The sequence below is a fragment of the Dermacentor variabilis genome, unplaced genomic scaffold (genome assembly GCF_050947875.1).
Source record: "Dermacentor variabilis isolate Ectoservices unplaced genomic scaffold, ASM5094787v1 scaffold_12, whole genome shotgun sequence".
NCBI classification, from domain to species: Eukaryota; Metazoa; Arthropoda; class Arachnida; order Ixodida; family Ixodidae; genus Dermacentor; species Dermacentor variabilis.
In genome coordinates this window covers 307,979-323,345 of record NW_027460280.1, presented here as the reverse complement: position 1 = coordinate 323,345, position 15,367 = coordinate 307,979, and the positions used below count along the sequence as shown (strand labels likewise).

Genomic DNA, 15,367 nt, shown 5'->3' with positions numbered 1-15,367 from the left:
AATCTACCGCCCATAAGTGAAAGAAATAGAGTTTCTCGTCTAAAACTTTTATATCCATTAACTAACCAACACTACAGTATAGACTAACAAATTATTATTTCTCTTCAGTTTATGCCACAAGGCAACGTCCCTATCTCCCTATTGCACCCTTTCAATCGCGCAATAATTGTTCTGAAAATTCGTTTTTTTCCTAGGGCTATCAGAGACTGAAACAGTCTGACTAATGATATTGTTCTACAACCATCTCAAGGGAGATTGAGGGACTCGATATTTGTTAATCAAGACCATATAAAGCCTACAGGCAATGAAGCCAATGAAAACAATGGTTGATTAGTTGTGGCTGAAATTGAAATGTAGAAAATAATGAGGAAAATAAAGTGCACAAAAAGATTACTTGTCACCAGTGGGAACCAAACACACAACCTTCGCATTACGCTTGCGTAGCACTACCAATTGTGCTACGGCAATGTCCATCGATCCAGCCACCATCTTGGGTATTTATGTGTACTAGATCTAGACCTGGGAGTGTTAGAGCCATGGTGGGCAAATGAAATACTTTTTTTTGCCCAATGACATCACATCACACAGGACCTTAGGAACAGACACGTGGCTAATAAATCCTCGTATGCTACCTATAGCATCGAGTTACCAGATTCAAGACCCTTGCTATGAATGCACAAGGGAAATTGAGGGAAGGAGTTCTGGCTTGCCCCTCCACTCGTAAACTAGTTGGTATGCCACTAAATTAGAACCGTGATTTGCTTCAAACTGGTCTGTAGCAACATGTCTTATCCAATTCATAGAGTTTCTAAATAAATACCCTAGAGGGAAATGTGGCGCTAGTGTCCACGGGGGTTCTCATGAGCGTTGCCTCAACCTACATGGGAATGATGGGAAGTACAGGGTTCGGATTGACTTCAATTTTTAGACTAGTGGCATTTGCTTGCGGCGCAGTAAACAAAGCTATACTCAAATATCGCGTAAAATCTAATTTTATTTCTGCAATATGTTACATAATGTACAACACATTACATAAACTTTGAATGACTTTGAGATGGAAGCATGGTTTACTCTGGTTTGTCACCAGGAGACACAAGGGTATGCCTACTTGTGCGATTCTGTTCCCGATTTAACGCCAGCGAATAATTATTTATTTATTTTTACAACAACTATAGCAACCGTGCATTTACTTATATAAAAATACTCATCAAGTATTTATGGAAATAAAAATGTTGTATTGTGAGAAAGTTTTGCGCCCTTGAGCCGAATGCTGCAAGTGTCGTCTGCTACGACACCTGCTCGTTGCAAACGCGATACATTTCTCGCAGACGACAGGCACATGCGAACTCTCTCGCTCTTTCGAAAGGCTGCGTCAGCTGTCACGATTGCTGAACGGCTTCAAGTACTTTTAAGCACATCTGCTGCAGTGCTAGCTAGGATGCTAGTGGCCTTGTACGAGTAAACGCTCAAAACATGTTCTTTCATAATTTACGATGGCGTCACTTTCTCGTCAGGGCTTCGACGCCACACCGCGACACAAACATTGTCCCAGTGGCTGGCCCTGCGCACTATTGCCACTTCGTGCAACAGAACAAAGGCAGAGAGCTTTGCGTTGCACTGTCCCACTGCAGGTTATAGCAATTGCGCTTGGAGCGAAACCAAAACTGCCAAAAAAATACTTGTAGACTAGTTCGCCAGTCAATAGAATGCCAGTCTGAAGCCTGTACTTCCCATCATTCCCATGATGGTTGAACGATTGCAGCGCCAGATTTCCCTCTAGGTATACTAATATGAAACTATGATCCAATTGGTAATGATTTTGCATATAACAACAGTGCTGTTACCCCATGGATGTGACTAATGCGGAACACTTCAGCATTCATGTCGTGAATGATGGATATTGTGCTGAATACTCCTATTGGCATTGCTGATGCACACGTTAGTAACTGCAGCCCACAGTATGTGGTATGTTATCAAACCAATCGGGCTTCTAGTCCAACTCCTTTCAAGCACGTCAGTCTGGATCAGCACAATCATGTTCATATACGCTCCTTTCCATTTGTGTTTCCGCGTTGAACATGTTATATTTATGGCTTTGTGATGTAAAGTCACTGCCGCCCTGCGGCCTCAACATTTGTGGCGAGACCTCTGCTAGCACGATTCAAGTGCATTTGCAATGCAGTAACTCACAGTTTGCACTGCAGCTTTCTATTAAAGGGACTTCATTTATTTCAACTACTTTATGCTCCCTTTTCAGTATTCGACAAAAGTGGTAACAAATTTGCAACCTGGCCCATGGCGCCTCAAACATCTTTGAACCGAATGTCCTTGGACTGAAATACAATGTGTGTGCTGCTAGTGTGTTCCTTGCAAGCGAAGCACACCTCGTTTGAAGCTCTCGCATTTACATTTGGGCCTCTTCCCAGTGATTAGGACAACGACGTTAGTTGCTTCATAATCAGATCGTGCTTTTGGCATGGAAAACCTCATAATTTAACTTTTAGTTAACGGCGTTAGCACCGAAAAATGTTCTCGCAGCCATATAGCTGACGACTGTATGGAACACCTTCAGGCAGTCTCACATCTGATGGTTGCAGAGCACGCCAGCTGCAGTGCGCCAGCCAGGTGACTGCGATGCCAGGTCGGTGCTTCAGGCTGCTATAGGTTCACGAGCTAGCTCAAGCAGGTTGGCACCGCTAACGTTGTTTGTGTTCTGATTTGTGTCCATCATCAGGTCTTCTTGAGGTTCAGCCGGAGTTTGTTCTGTGATTGGCGGTCGCCTAAACGAGCAAGTCCATTGTTGTGTGTGGTGAGGAGCACATCAATTGGTCAATTGCATAGAGCAGAGTGTAGGACGTTGTAGGTGGTGCATGATGGCATGAACAGAAACAGCCGCACTGACAGGGCGGAACTTTGGTACAACCTGGCCAAGGTGTGTAGTGGCCTCCAGTGGTGCTTCCCACTTGACTCTTCGTGTGCTCCAGCAGCATATAGACATTTAACACAATGTCTGGACAGCATGACGCAGGTGATTCCTCACTGTCAACCTAGATGCTACAGGGAAGCCCTTCTGGGTAACAAAGCTACACACTGTACTCCTTCGGAGAACTAAAAGGAATGCAACACAAGCATTCTGCTCAGCAACCGCTTCTGGCCAGCAATGTTTGCACGTCTGTTTCCCATAATTATTTCTTTACTCATAAAAAGGAATGTGCAAATGATGCAGTAGAACTTCTTTTAATTTACTTCACTAACTTACAGTAAACAATACATACTGTGCAATGGAGCTGAAATCACTAAATCAAAAAAATTTGTACAATTTTCATTACGTTGTTACATCAGGGTTTCTATGCAAACTTTTTTTCCATAATGCCACCAATGTTTCCTCAATTTTTTTATGACTGCTTCATCGCCAACAGCTTTTGTTATTGGAATTCTCACTGCTCATTTATTATTTTCTGCTTTCTGCTAATGTCGCACAGTTCACATTTTTCAGTTCCAGATAGGCATGGCCACAGAAAGAGCCTACACGAGGCTTGAAGCATGCCTTTGTCCTCCATGCAATGCATCATTCATAGCGCTGTGAGGAAAAGAAATGACAGAGGCAGCAAAACATTTGTATCCACATGCAAGAGAGGGTGCCTGAAGCCCTTACACGTGCCAAGCTCCAAACAAGACTCACTAGAGCTGTCCCCATCTAATCATTTACTGGGATGACAACAACAGCCAAAAACAGCGCAATTCCAGCATTGAAAAAGGCAGTAGTCATTACTGCAGCTGCCTAACACTGTGCCAACATTTGAAAAACCCAGGAGAGCCAGACTTCCAGTGCGTTTCCACTGACTGCGCTCACAAAATATTGTTTTGTGAAATTGGCACTATCTATTAGTGCATCATCCCCACCAAAATGATTAGGCTACTTTCACTTGTCTGTGGTGGCCAGCAGACAAAAGGAAATGCCTGAACAAGAGACCGGTCACTGGCATTTAGTGAAAAAAGACCTGGACTAGTGAGGCTTGTCATTGGCGTGGAAAAAATGCCTGGTCAAGCATTTGAAGCCTCGTCCCGTCCGTGTTTGATCTGTTTTCACTGTAAGTAATACTCAAGCAATATTTGTTACTGGCCCCGAAAGCAAAGCTGCTTCCTAAATGTCCAAAAAGGTACACCTAATTTTGGCGTTGGTCTCGCTGTTACATGCACATTTTCTTTCAAGTTTCTGCAAATAAAGTTTGAAGTCTATTTTTACAATGAGCTTGAAATGTGGAGGTTGTCATATGGTCAGACAAAGTAGTGACAGACGTCTTAATATGGTTGTGTTGCCCCCAAGGTAACAATGAATAATAACTATGCTCGACTACATTCTTGTGCTTCACAAAGAGCAACTCATTTAGCATGACATACCTGGCCCCGAGATCCTCTCGGTCGATGCTGGTGGCAAGGACCGGTGGCAGGTTATGCAGCTCTGTGCTGGGCTCAGTGTCAGCAGCCACACCACCAGACATGCTGTCAGCCCCGGCTAGTTGCTCCAGGCATTGTCTGCAGTGGGTGCCCAATAGAGCTTTCACTGCTGCTGGCTGTTGTTGCGCCTTTCTCATTGACTGTTCTGTCACAACTGTAAGTAATCACTTTCAAGGATTGACATTCGGGCCAGTTAGTGCATAGTTAAAGGGGAAAAAAAACAGGCACAAAAGACAAGATGTTCACATCACAATGACTGGACTATCAACTGAGCTTTATTAGAAACGGCATTCGTTACATTGTTGAACAATGGGTAACAGCCACATTCATTGCAATGGTGAGGCAAGTTGCACCGTCATCGGACCCCAGGGAGGAGTGGTGCTCATGCAGCCAGTTATTAATACATCGACCGGTTTGGCCTATGTAAACTCTCTCGCATGTGAGAGGGAACTTATACACCACCCATACGACACATGCCGTGAAACGGTTTTCGTGCTGCGTTGTGCAAACTTGGTTCTTTGCCTTGCCTCGAGAAATGTGCGAGCGCTGACCTGAAAGCTTGCAAGGAGCAGAAAGCACTAAACTTACTCTGTGCTTGGCCGCAACCTTTTTGATGTTGTGGCTCACTTGATGCACATACGGCATGACTTCGAGTTTCCTATGTTCAGTTGCCCCAACATCTGCCAGATTCGTACATTATTTCTTAAGTGTCTGAAACAGCGATTCAGCCACTGTTTTCAAAAGGGGCTGAGGGAACCCTGTGTCTTCCAAACGTTGGCATTGTATGTTAAAGCTAGTTCTTATGGCGTGGTAAAAGCTTTTTTTTAGTGCATTATGGAAACAATTTATTGCAGTTCCTCTTTTAACAATCTTTGAGTGTGCAGAACTGAATGGTAACAGAGCTTTCTTGCTTCTAGGTGAAAACATCCAGCATAAATGGCCGTCGTCAAAGAATGTCAGTTGCAGTTCTAGGAACCTAATAATACTTTTAGTACCTTTAGAGCTTTTACCTAACCACACTCTGCCCGAAGCAGCAGACAATGTTTTGACTGCTATTAAAGCTTCTGCACGCACCCTTAATTTCACTTATGAACTTCCTAGCAATCAGTCTATTATGTTCCTAGAACTGCAACTAACATTCTTTGACGACAGCCATTTATGTTAGATGTTTTCACCTAGAAGCAAGAAAGCCTGTTACCATTCAGTTCTGCACTCTCAAAGATTGTTAAAAGAGGGATTGCAATGAATTGTTTCCGCAATGCACTCAAAAAAAGCTGTCACCACGCCATAAAAAGTAGCTTTGACGTACAATTCCAATGTTTGGAAGTCACAGAGTTCCCTCAGCCCCTTTTGATAGCGGCTGAATCGCTGTTTCAGACGCTTAAGAAATAATGTACGAATCTGGCAGATGCTGGGGCAACTGAACATAGGAAACTCGAAGTCATGTTGTTGTGCATAAAGTGAGCCACAACATCAAAAAGGCTGCGGCCAAGCACAGAGTAAGTTTAGTGCTTTCTGCTCCTTGCAAGCTTTCGGGTCTGTGCTCGCGCATTTCTCGAGGCAGGGCAAGGAACCAAGTTTGCACAATGCAGCACGAAAACTGCTTCACGGCATGTGTCGCACGGGTGGTGTATAAGTTCCCTCTCACATGCGAGAGAGTTTACATAGGCCAAACCGGTCGATGTATTAATGACCGGCTGCGTGAGCCCCACTCTTCCCTGGGGTCCAATGATGGTGCAAACTTGCCTCGCCATTGCAATGAATATGGCTGTTACCCATTGTTCAGCAATGTAACGATTCTTGGTAGAGGCCAGGGAAAAGAAGAGCGAGAAAATCCTGGAAGCATACTATATCAGGTTATTAAGTGATGACTGCATTAGTACATCAGTGCGCTTACTTGAAAAAGAATTTGCTTTTTTAGGTCGGTCACGATAGATGTGATATCTTGTCTTTTCAATGCTGTGATTAGTGATGCTGTTGTTGCGCATGCTCTGCTGGCCTTGCTGGGACTATGCCGTTTCTAATAAAGCTCAGTTGATAGTCCAGTCATTCTGGTCTGAACATCCCTTCTTGTTTCATTTCATTTATTTTCATTTATTCAACCTTAAGGGCCCGAAGGCATTACATAAGGGGGGGCGTGCATCAAAGTCGAACAGCTTCATAAGAAAGTTACATAATAAAGTGCACATTGGTTGTAATAGGTACAAAAAAGAAAATATCAAAAAAGAAGAAAACGGAACATATACACAGTACCAACAAGGCAATAAATAAATAGATGTGGTGTTCATGTGGTTATGTTGGCATTATCAAAATCGTTTAGTTTTTCGCGAAATGTTTTGCGGTCGCTGCACGAGACAATGTCATCCGGGAGTGCGTTCCAAAGTGTTATGGCATGGTGGAAAAATGAGCTGCTCATCGCCGTCGTCCGGCACTTTATCGCCGCCAGGGGGTGAGTGTGAGATAAGCGGGATGATGTTCTGAACGGGCGTTTTAAGAGGGCGTGTCCTGAATGGGTGAAGTAAAAGAAAGTGTGAAGAAGGCAAAGACGAGAAGTTACGCGCCGTGAAGCAAGCAGTGGAAGAGACAAAGTTTGTTTTAAGGTGGTTACGCTGATACGTCTTGAATATTGTGACGTAATGAAGCGAGCAGCGCGGTTTTGTATGGCTTCTAAGTCATCGGCGAGATAAGCTTGTGAGGGATGCCAGATGGATGATGCGTACTCAAGTTTGGGTCGCACATACGTTAAATATGCTAGTTTTTTTATTTCAGACGATGCGGATTTTAAGTTACGTCGTAAATACCCTAGTGTGCGTGAAGCTTCGCAGCGAATTGTTTGAATATGTTTCACCCATGAAAGTGATGGCGTCATATGAACTCCTAGATATTTGTAAGTACACGTGTGGTCAATAGGAACAGAGTTAATGCGATAAGTGTGGTGTACGGTGGTGTGTTTGCGCGTGAAGGATATTACCTTGCATTTAGTGAGGTTAAGAGGCATGTGCCATTTTTCGCACCAAGAAGCGATAGTGTCAAGGTCGTGTTGTAGGGCGATTGTGTCGTTAGATGTATGAAGGGGGTTATAAAGAACGCAATCGTCTGCAAAAAGCCGCAGCTTCGTTGATATGTTAGTGGGAAGGTCATTTATGTAAATCAAAAACAATAGAGGAGATAAACCTGCGCCTTGGGGAACCCCGGAAGTTACACTGGTAAGGGTTGACTGAAAATTGTTAGCATACGTAAACTGAACGCGTCTCGTTAAAAATTTTCAATCCATTTGATAATCTCGGGGCGGATACCGAGGGAGGATAATTTTGCAAGGAGATGGTTATGAGACATGCGGTCAAAGGCCTTAGAAAAATCTAGAAAAATTGCATCTATTTGGAGGTGATCGTCCATGTGTAGTAGTAGGTCGTGGGTAAATTCGGCAAGTTGAGTTTTGCAAGACAAACATTTACGAAAACCGTGTTGTAAGGGGTAAAAAAAAATTGATTGATTCTAGGTAATCCATTAAGTTAGATGCTATAATGTGCTCAAGGAGCTTAGATGGGACACTGGTTAGAGAGATCGGACGATAATTAGTAGGGTTATCGCGCCTTCCTGCTTTAAAAATGGGGATTACCTTCGCTTTTTTCCAATCGTCGGGAACGTTTCCTGTGTTTAAAGATTGATTAAATATAAGGTACAAAAATTTTGTAGAAAGAGTTATAGTACCTTTAAGTAATTTGGTGTTTATCTCGTCGCAGCCAGCCGAGGATGATATTTTAAGAGAGCGAATTAGATTAGATATGCCATCCGGGTTTATTTGCACTTTAGGCATTGTTTTTGCCGAGAAGCTTGGTAAAGGTTCCATAGTGCAGGGATTAGGGACGTGAAATACTGACGTGAAGAATTGATTTAGGGCTGCTGCAGAATTATTAGGGCTTATTAATTCATCATCTGAGTCAACGAGATTTATTTCGTTAGTTTGTTGTTTCGTGGAGATGACACGCCAGAATTTGTTTGGGTTTGAGCGAAGCATTGTAATCAGGTCAACAGAGAAGAATTTGTCATTGGCCTCATTTATTGCTTTAATATATTCAGTCTCACTGAGGCGATGTCGCTCCCATGCTTCAGGACTATTTTTACTTTTGGCGGTTCTGTAGAGGCGTTTTTTTTGGTTAAGTAGTGATTTTAAGTGTTTGTTAAACCATGGGTTATTTGAGTCAGACTTAATAATGATTGTAGGGATATATTTGTTTTTTAAGCTCAGCAACGTGTTTTTATAGAGTTCCCAATTCGCATTCATAGAACGGGTAGCGTAGGACTTTTCGAAGTGATCATAAACGCGAGTGAGTTCATGATTGATTAGTTGAAAGTTTCCTCTATTATAGTCGGTGATTAATTTCTTCGTAGGTGATCTTCTTTTTAGTGGTATAGAAAGGGATACACGAAGAAGGTTGTGGTCGCTAATTCCGGGCAGTATTGTCACACTTGATAGGGGTTGGTTATTGTTTGATGGAGGTTGAAGTGTAGTGCCAAGTCTAGGAATTGTTTGGATTCATTCAATGGCGACTGATTAGTTACTGAAAGGAGGGCCCAATTGATGTGAGGGTAGTTAAAATCACCGAAAAGAAAAATAGGCGCATCGGGGAATTTATCTTTTATGTTTGTAAGGGAACTGCGAAGGTGATCACAAAAAAGCGGATGACTGTCTGGTGGTCTATAGCAAATGCCGTATACTGATTTAATCGAGGAATTATGTACACATACCCATGTTAGTTCTAAATTGGAATCATGGCAGATGAGTGAGGACGATAGGTTGTTGTTCACTGCTATAAGGACGCCGCCTCCTCTCCTTTCCTTGCGGTCATGACGGTATAGCGTGAAATTCTGATTTAAGGGGAAAATTTCACAATCTTTGATGTTGTCAGTCAGCCATGTCTCGGTGAGAAGAATTAGGTCTGCGTCGATGTCTGTGATAAAACCATGTAGCTGCTCACGTTTCGGAATTACACTTCTGATGTTCGTGAAACCAATGTTTACATTTACTGACAAAGATGAACGGTTGCTTGAACGACCTTTGTTGTTTAGTCTGTGTCATTCGCTGTACGTATCAGCCTTATCACGCGACTGATGTGCGTAAGGTAGTAATGCAGGGGGTTTTGCGCATTCTAGGACAGCATCGGTTGCAGTATCATAAAAATATGACTTATTGCCTACGTGAAGTTTGTCAACGGAAAGTTTAAAGGCACATTTTTGAGGGCGTATGAACTGGATTAATTTGGAGCGCGCGTGGCGAGTAGAGGGGGCGAAATCTTCTCTGATAGCATAGTCAGTTCCTTTCAGTTGGCGGCCGCAAGCAAGAATGTTTTCTTTAGTCTTGTAGTGATTTAGCTTTACAATAATTGGTCTCTTCTTTTCGTTACCATATTTGCCTAAGCGGTGCGCACATTCAATGGCGTTTCCGTCCAATTGCAGTTTAAAAGTGTCAGCGCAAAGTTTTAGGATCTTTTTTTCAGACTCTTGCCAAGTTTCTTTTTCTGTGTCATCGAAACCAAGAAACAGAAGATTGTTCCTGCGCATTCGATTGTTAGTGTCATTGCTAGCCGCTTTAAGAACCGCGATGTCACGCCTGATTTGAATTGCCTCGTGGGCAGCTGGGTCGGGATTGGTTTTCAGGTGTGCGATTTCCAGTGCGGCTAGCCGGTTGCTAATTTCTGTGAGCGTTTTGTCCTGTGTTAACTGAGCGGTCTTTAGTTCATTAAGTTCGGTCCGCATATTATCTTGGCATTCTTTGAGTTTAGTTATGACAGCCAGAATTTCTTTGGTAGGACCGGGGTTCAGCTCAACGTCACCGGAAATAATCAATAGCAGGTGGTATAGCAAATTGAAGGCAACACCATCCGTACACATGCGAATAGCACGGTCCCAATCGGGGTCGTAGGGGCACGACACCGCAACAAGATAACGGTTGTCACTCTGGTACTCGGCTGAGTAGCGGAGGTAACTAACCTGCAGAAATAGACGTGGGGTAAGCATGGTGTTGCATGCGGTGTCGTGCCCCAAGTGGTCGATTCGTTGCTGCGCCTTAAGTAGCCTGTGCTCGGAATGCGTGATCGGTGACATAATCGATGATAGGGGTTGCCAGGCCAGGAGAAGAATCCGGGCTGGGTCTGGGATTTCCGGGGGTGTCGGCGGGTCCGTAGGCCATCCAACGATGCAGTCACCTGCCTCGTGAAGGCATAGGGTGCTGGGCTGTGGCAGAAGCTCAAGGGAAGAGCACGAACCAGGCGATAGGCAGCACATGAGCACCTGCAGAAATAGACGTGGAGTAAGCATGGTGTTGCATGCGGTGTCGTGCCACAAGTGGTCGATTCGTTGCTGCGCCTTAAGTAGCCTGTGCTCGGAATGCGTGATCAGTGACGTAATCGATGATAGGGGTTGCCAGGCCAGGAGAAGAATCCGGGCTGGGTCTGGGATTTCCGGGGGTGTCGGCGGGTCCGTAGGCCATCCAACGATGCAGTCGCCTGCCTCGTGAAGGCATAGGGTGCTGGGCTGTGGCAGAAGCTCAAGGGAAGAGCACGAACCAGGCGATAGGCAGCACATGAGCACCTGCAGAAATAGACGTGGGGTAAGCATGGTGTTGCATGCGGTGTCGTGCCCTTTGTCTTTTGTGACTGTTTTTTCTTCCTTCACTTTCAAGGGCAAGCTGCTGTTTTGCATTTGGGAGGAAATCTTATTCATCGGTACATTCTTTTTGCTCCTACTTAGCATGGGCATATGCAATCCTGCACTATTTCAAGAGGTCAACTACCAATCACAATGTCTTATTCCCTATTGCACATTACGCCAACCCTCAGGCTTTGCCAGTTTAATTCATGAATAGTTTGTAGCCAATGTCACCAATGTTGTATCCGATATCTTTCTGTTCCACTTGTCACTGTAGCTGTAGAGATGACCTACATGTTGCTAGCACTTCACTATGCAATGCCTCCATTACCACAAACATCCTTGACTAGTGAAGCACAGTCAACCAAACAAGTCCGCAAAAGGGTCTCCCTGGTTTAATGTTGTGCCAATACATTCTGGCTGGAGTGAGAAGGGTTCAGTAAAAAGAAATGGTCTCCTCTTATCAGGCAAGTGGAGGAGTGTGTAGAGTAAAATAATTGCACAGAAAAGCAGAAACAGTGAAACCCTAAGAGCAAGGTGACATTGACAAATCACACAGCGGTGTTCAACGTGGCATATGAACCTTAACATAAAGAAAATGGTGCACATGTGTTTAACTAAAGAGAAAAGGAAACAATTATAGTTTAATTATAACATTAATAGTACACAACTGTTGACTGTGTCAGAATTTAAATATTTGGGAATGTATTTCACGACTGATTTATCTTGGACACGTCACATTGATTACATCACTGCCAAAGCATCTTGGGCTGTAGGCTTTATGAAAAGAAACTCAAAACAATTTCCATTCAAAGCGAAGGCTCAACTCTATCTTTCCAGTGTCCGGTCAATACTTGAATATGCCAGCACGGTTTGGGATCCTTGGACATGAGTGAACATAGACAAACTGGAAAGAGTACAGAGTAAGGCTGTACGATTTGTATTAAAAAATCACACGAAATTTTAGTGTGACAGATGCCAAAAAAGAAAATTGTTTTTGCTACAAAAACAATATTTAATTCATAGATTAAAACTGTTCCATAATATCTTTCCTTCAAAAAGAGGTATCAACAACACGAACTACTTACATATATGCCTGACTACGTGTCTATGAGAGTTGATCACAAACTCAAAGCGAAAGAAACTTTATGTAAAACTAACGTGTTTAGTAAGTCTTTTTCCCCAATGCAACTCGAGACTGGAATCGTTTACTAAGTGATATTGTGAAAACAACTTCAAATGAAATGTTAGTACAGTCGCTTCATGATGTAATATTGTTGCGTGTGGAAAGACAGAGACGAACGAGGCTATTTACAGGCTATTTACACTGGAGCCAGACAGCCAGGCCAACACTCGCTTGCGCCAAGGCACAGACCAATTTCATCGTCATTCTTGCGGCAGCTTGTCTCTTGAGCATCTCTCGATATATCGTAATACTACCCCCCCCCCCCCCCCCCCCCCCGGGTGGCAAAAGCGCCGTCACAGTGATGTTAAATATTCAAGGCGCGTGGTGGAGAGTTGTAGGGCTTGAGTCGGGCGACGTGGACAATGTCACTGGTTGTCACAGCGGAGGACGTAGTGGGCATGGCTAGAACGATTTCATAGGTGACATCGGTCACTTGGCGGAGCACACAATATGGGCCTGTGTAACAGGAAAGCAGTTTCTCACAAAAGCCAACTTTACATGATGGTGACCAAAGCAACACAAGGGTGCTGGGCACAAAATGGCCATCACAGTGACGGAGGTCGTAGCGTTGCTTCTGTTTGTCTTGAGACACTTGTAGACGAGCGCGCGCAAGTTGGCGAGCATGGTCAGCACAGGCGATTGAATCATGGGCATAATCGCTAGTTGAAGCTGTGGCTAACCGAAGCCCAGTGTCTAGTGGTAGCGTCGGTTCTCGGCCACTAAGAGGTAAAACGGGGAAAAGCCAGCAGTTTCGAGAGAGGAAGAGCTGTACGCAAAGGTAATGTAAGGTAGAGCCAGGTCCCAGTCACGGTGGTCGTCTGAAACGTATTTCAATAGCATGTCTGTAAGGGCGCGGTTCAAACGCTCAGTGAGGCTGTTTGTTTGAGGGTGGTAGGAGGTGGTAAATTTATGCTGTATTGAGCAGGCACGCATGATGTCGTCAATGACTTTGGCCAAAAACATACGGCCACAGTCTGTTAGCAATTGACGCGGAGCACCGTGCATCAACATGACATCGTGTAGGAGGAAATCCGCAACATCAGTTGCGCAACTGGTCGGAAGAGCACGGGTTACGGCGTAGCGGGTCGTGTAGTCCACCACGACTGCAATCCACTTGTTCCCTGATGTAGACTCCGGAAATGGGCCGAGAAGGTCTAAGCCGACACGATGAAAGGGCTCAGCAGGGATGTCGAGCGGCTGCAGGTAACCAGCGGGGAGCTGGGAAGGCTTCTTGCGTCGTTGGCAAACTTCACAAGCAGCGACGTAACGTCGTACGAAACGGGCAAGGCCCAGCCAGAAAAAACGGTGACATACACAGTTGTAGGTTCGAGATACGCCGAGATGTCCTGCCGTTGGTGCGTCGTGGAGCTCTTCTATAACGGTGGAGCGTAGGTGTTTAGGTATTACAAGTAGGAACTCAGAACCGTCCGGATGAAGGTTACGACGGTACAGAGTACCGTCGCGGAGGACGAAGAGGCGTAGAGTAGCATCGGCCGGAGAGTGCTCAAAACGGTCGATGGATGCTCTGATGTAGGCGTCACGGCGTTGCTCGTCGGCGAAATGAAGCAGCTGTGATACAGAGAATACGCAAGAAGCACTGGCAATATTAGAGGAGTCAGAGTCGTCAACAGGGTAACGCGACAAGCTTTCAGCGTCTTGGTACAGGCGGCCAGACTTGTATACCACTGAATATGAAAATTCTTGTAGTCTCAAAGCCCATCGACCAAGCCGGCCTGCAGTATCCTTAGTCGCGCCGACTACCATAGTCAATGTTTGCAGCTTTGCCTTTCGAAATACATCAAGTATGGTTGTTAGACCCTCAAGGGGAGTGTGGAACGTTGGTGAGAAGACGATGACGTCGTCGAGGTAGCAGAGGCATATGGACTTTTTGAAGCTTTGGAGCAAGGAGTCCATCATACGCTCAAAGGTGGCAGGGGCACTGCATAATCCAAATGTCATTACTTTAAATTGGTATAGGCCATCAGGTGTGATGAAGGCGGTTTTTTCTCTGTCCATATCGTCAACAGCAATCTGCCAGTATTCAGAATGAAGATCAATAGAAGAGAAATAGCTGGAACCATGCAGGCAGTCAAGGGCGGCGTCTATACGTGGGAGCAGCTAGTCGTCTTTCTTAGTAATGTTGTTCAGATGACAGTAGTCTACACAGAAGTGCCCATGCCATCCTTCTTCTTAACCAACACCACAGGTGACGCCCATGGACTCGAAGAAGGCTCAATGATGTTGTTATTTAGTATTTTGTTCACTTCACTTTGAATTACTCGGCGTTCCGACGCAGAAACTCGATACGGTCGTCGGTGAATAGGCGTAGCATCGCCACTAAGAATCCAATGCTTGACCGCGAGCGTCTGGCCTAAAGGGTGTTCGTCGAAGTCGAAAATACCTCGGTAGGACGATAATACTTGGCAAAGGTCTTCAGCCTGTGCAAAGGACAGGTTCGTCGCAACCATTTTCTTTATGTTGGTATCGGCGCCCGAGGCTGGCGCGAGGGGTCGGCTAAGCTCACAAGAACTATCTGTTGATAACGCTGCCACGTGATGGTCACTGAGACAATCAATGTTGGCAAGGCAAATACCTTGCGGTAGGATTTGCTTTGCCAATCTAAAGTTAAAGATAGGCATGCGGTTTGCAGTAATAGTAAGTATACTGTGAGGCACGGTAACGTCATACTGTAGTGGAATGTCGGGCAAAGGAGTGACGAGGTACTCGCCATCAGGAACTGGTGGGGAAGACAACAGTTCAATATAAGCTATTGACTTTGGTGGTAAGTGAAGAAAGCCGGTGGGGCATAAGCAGCACAGGGGTGCGTCAGAAGGTTGCGAGAATCAGCAACTCAAGGCAAAGGGTACTGGCAGAGCAATCAATAAGAGCAGAATGCGCAGAGAGAAAGCCAAGGCCAAGAATTAGGCCGTGGGGCCGATGAACAATCACGGTGAAGAGGACAGGAGTGTGGCAGCCGGCGACGCTGACACGTGCCAGACACATGCCAACGATAGGCACAGTACCGCCATCCGCAACGCATATGACGCATGCCTACGCTGGGGTGAGGAGCTTGTT

General features: G+C 44.9%; 1 protein-coding gene across 1 annotated transcript in view; it reads right to left on the bottom strand.

The window, feature by feature from the left end:
- LOC142566014 (mitogen-activated protein kinase kinase kinase 13-like) overlaps window positions 1-15,367 on the bottom strand; it is a 673,242-nt gene that overhangs the window by 638,996 nt on the left and 18,879 nt on the right. The window contains exon 2 of the mRNA XM_075676704.1: window positions 4,402-4,536. Coding sequence (XP_075532819.1) covers window positions 4,402-4,536 — 135 coding nt within the window. The remainder of the gene's footprint in view (window positions 1-4,401; window positions 4,537-15,367) is intronic.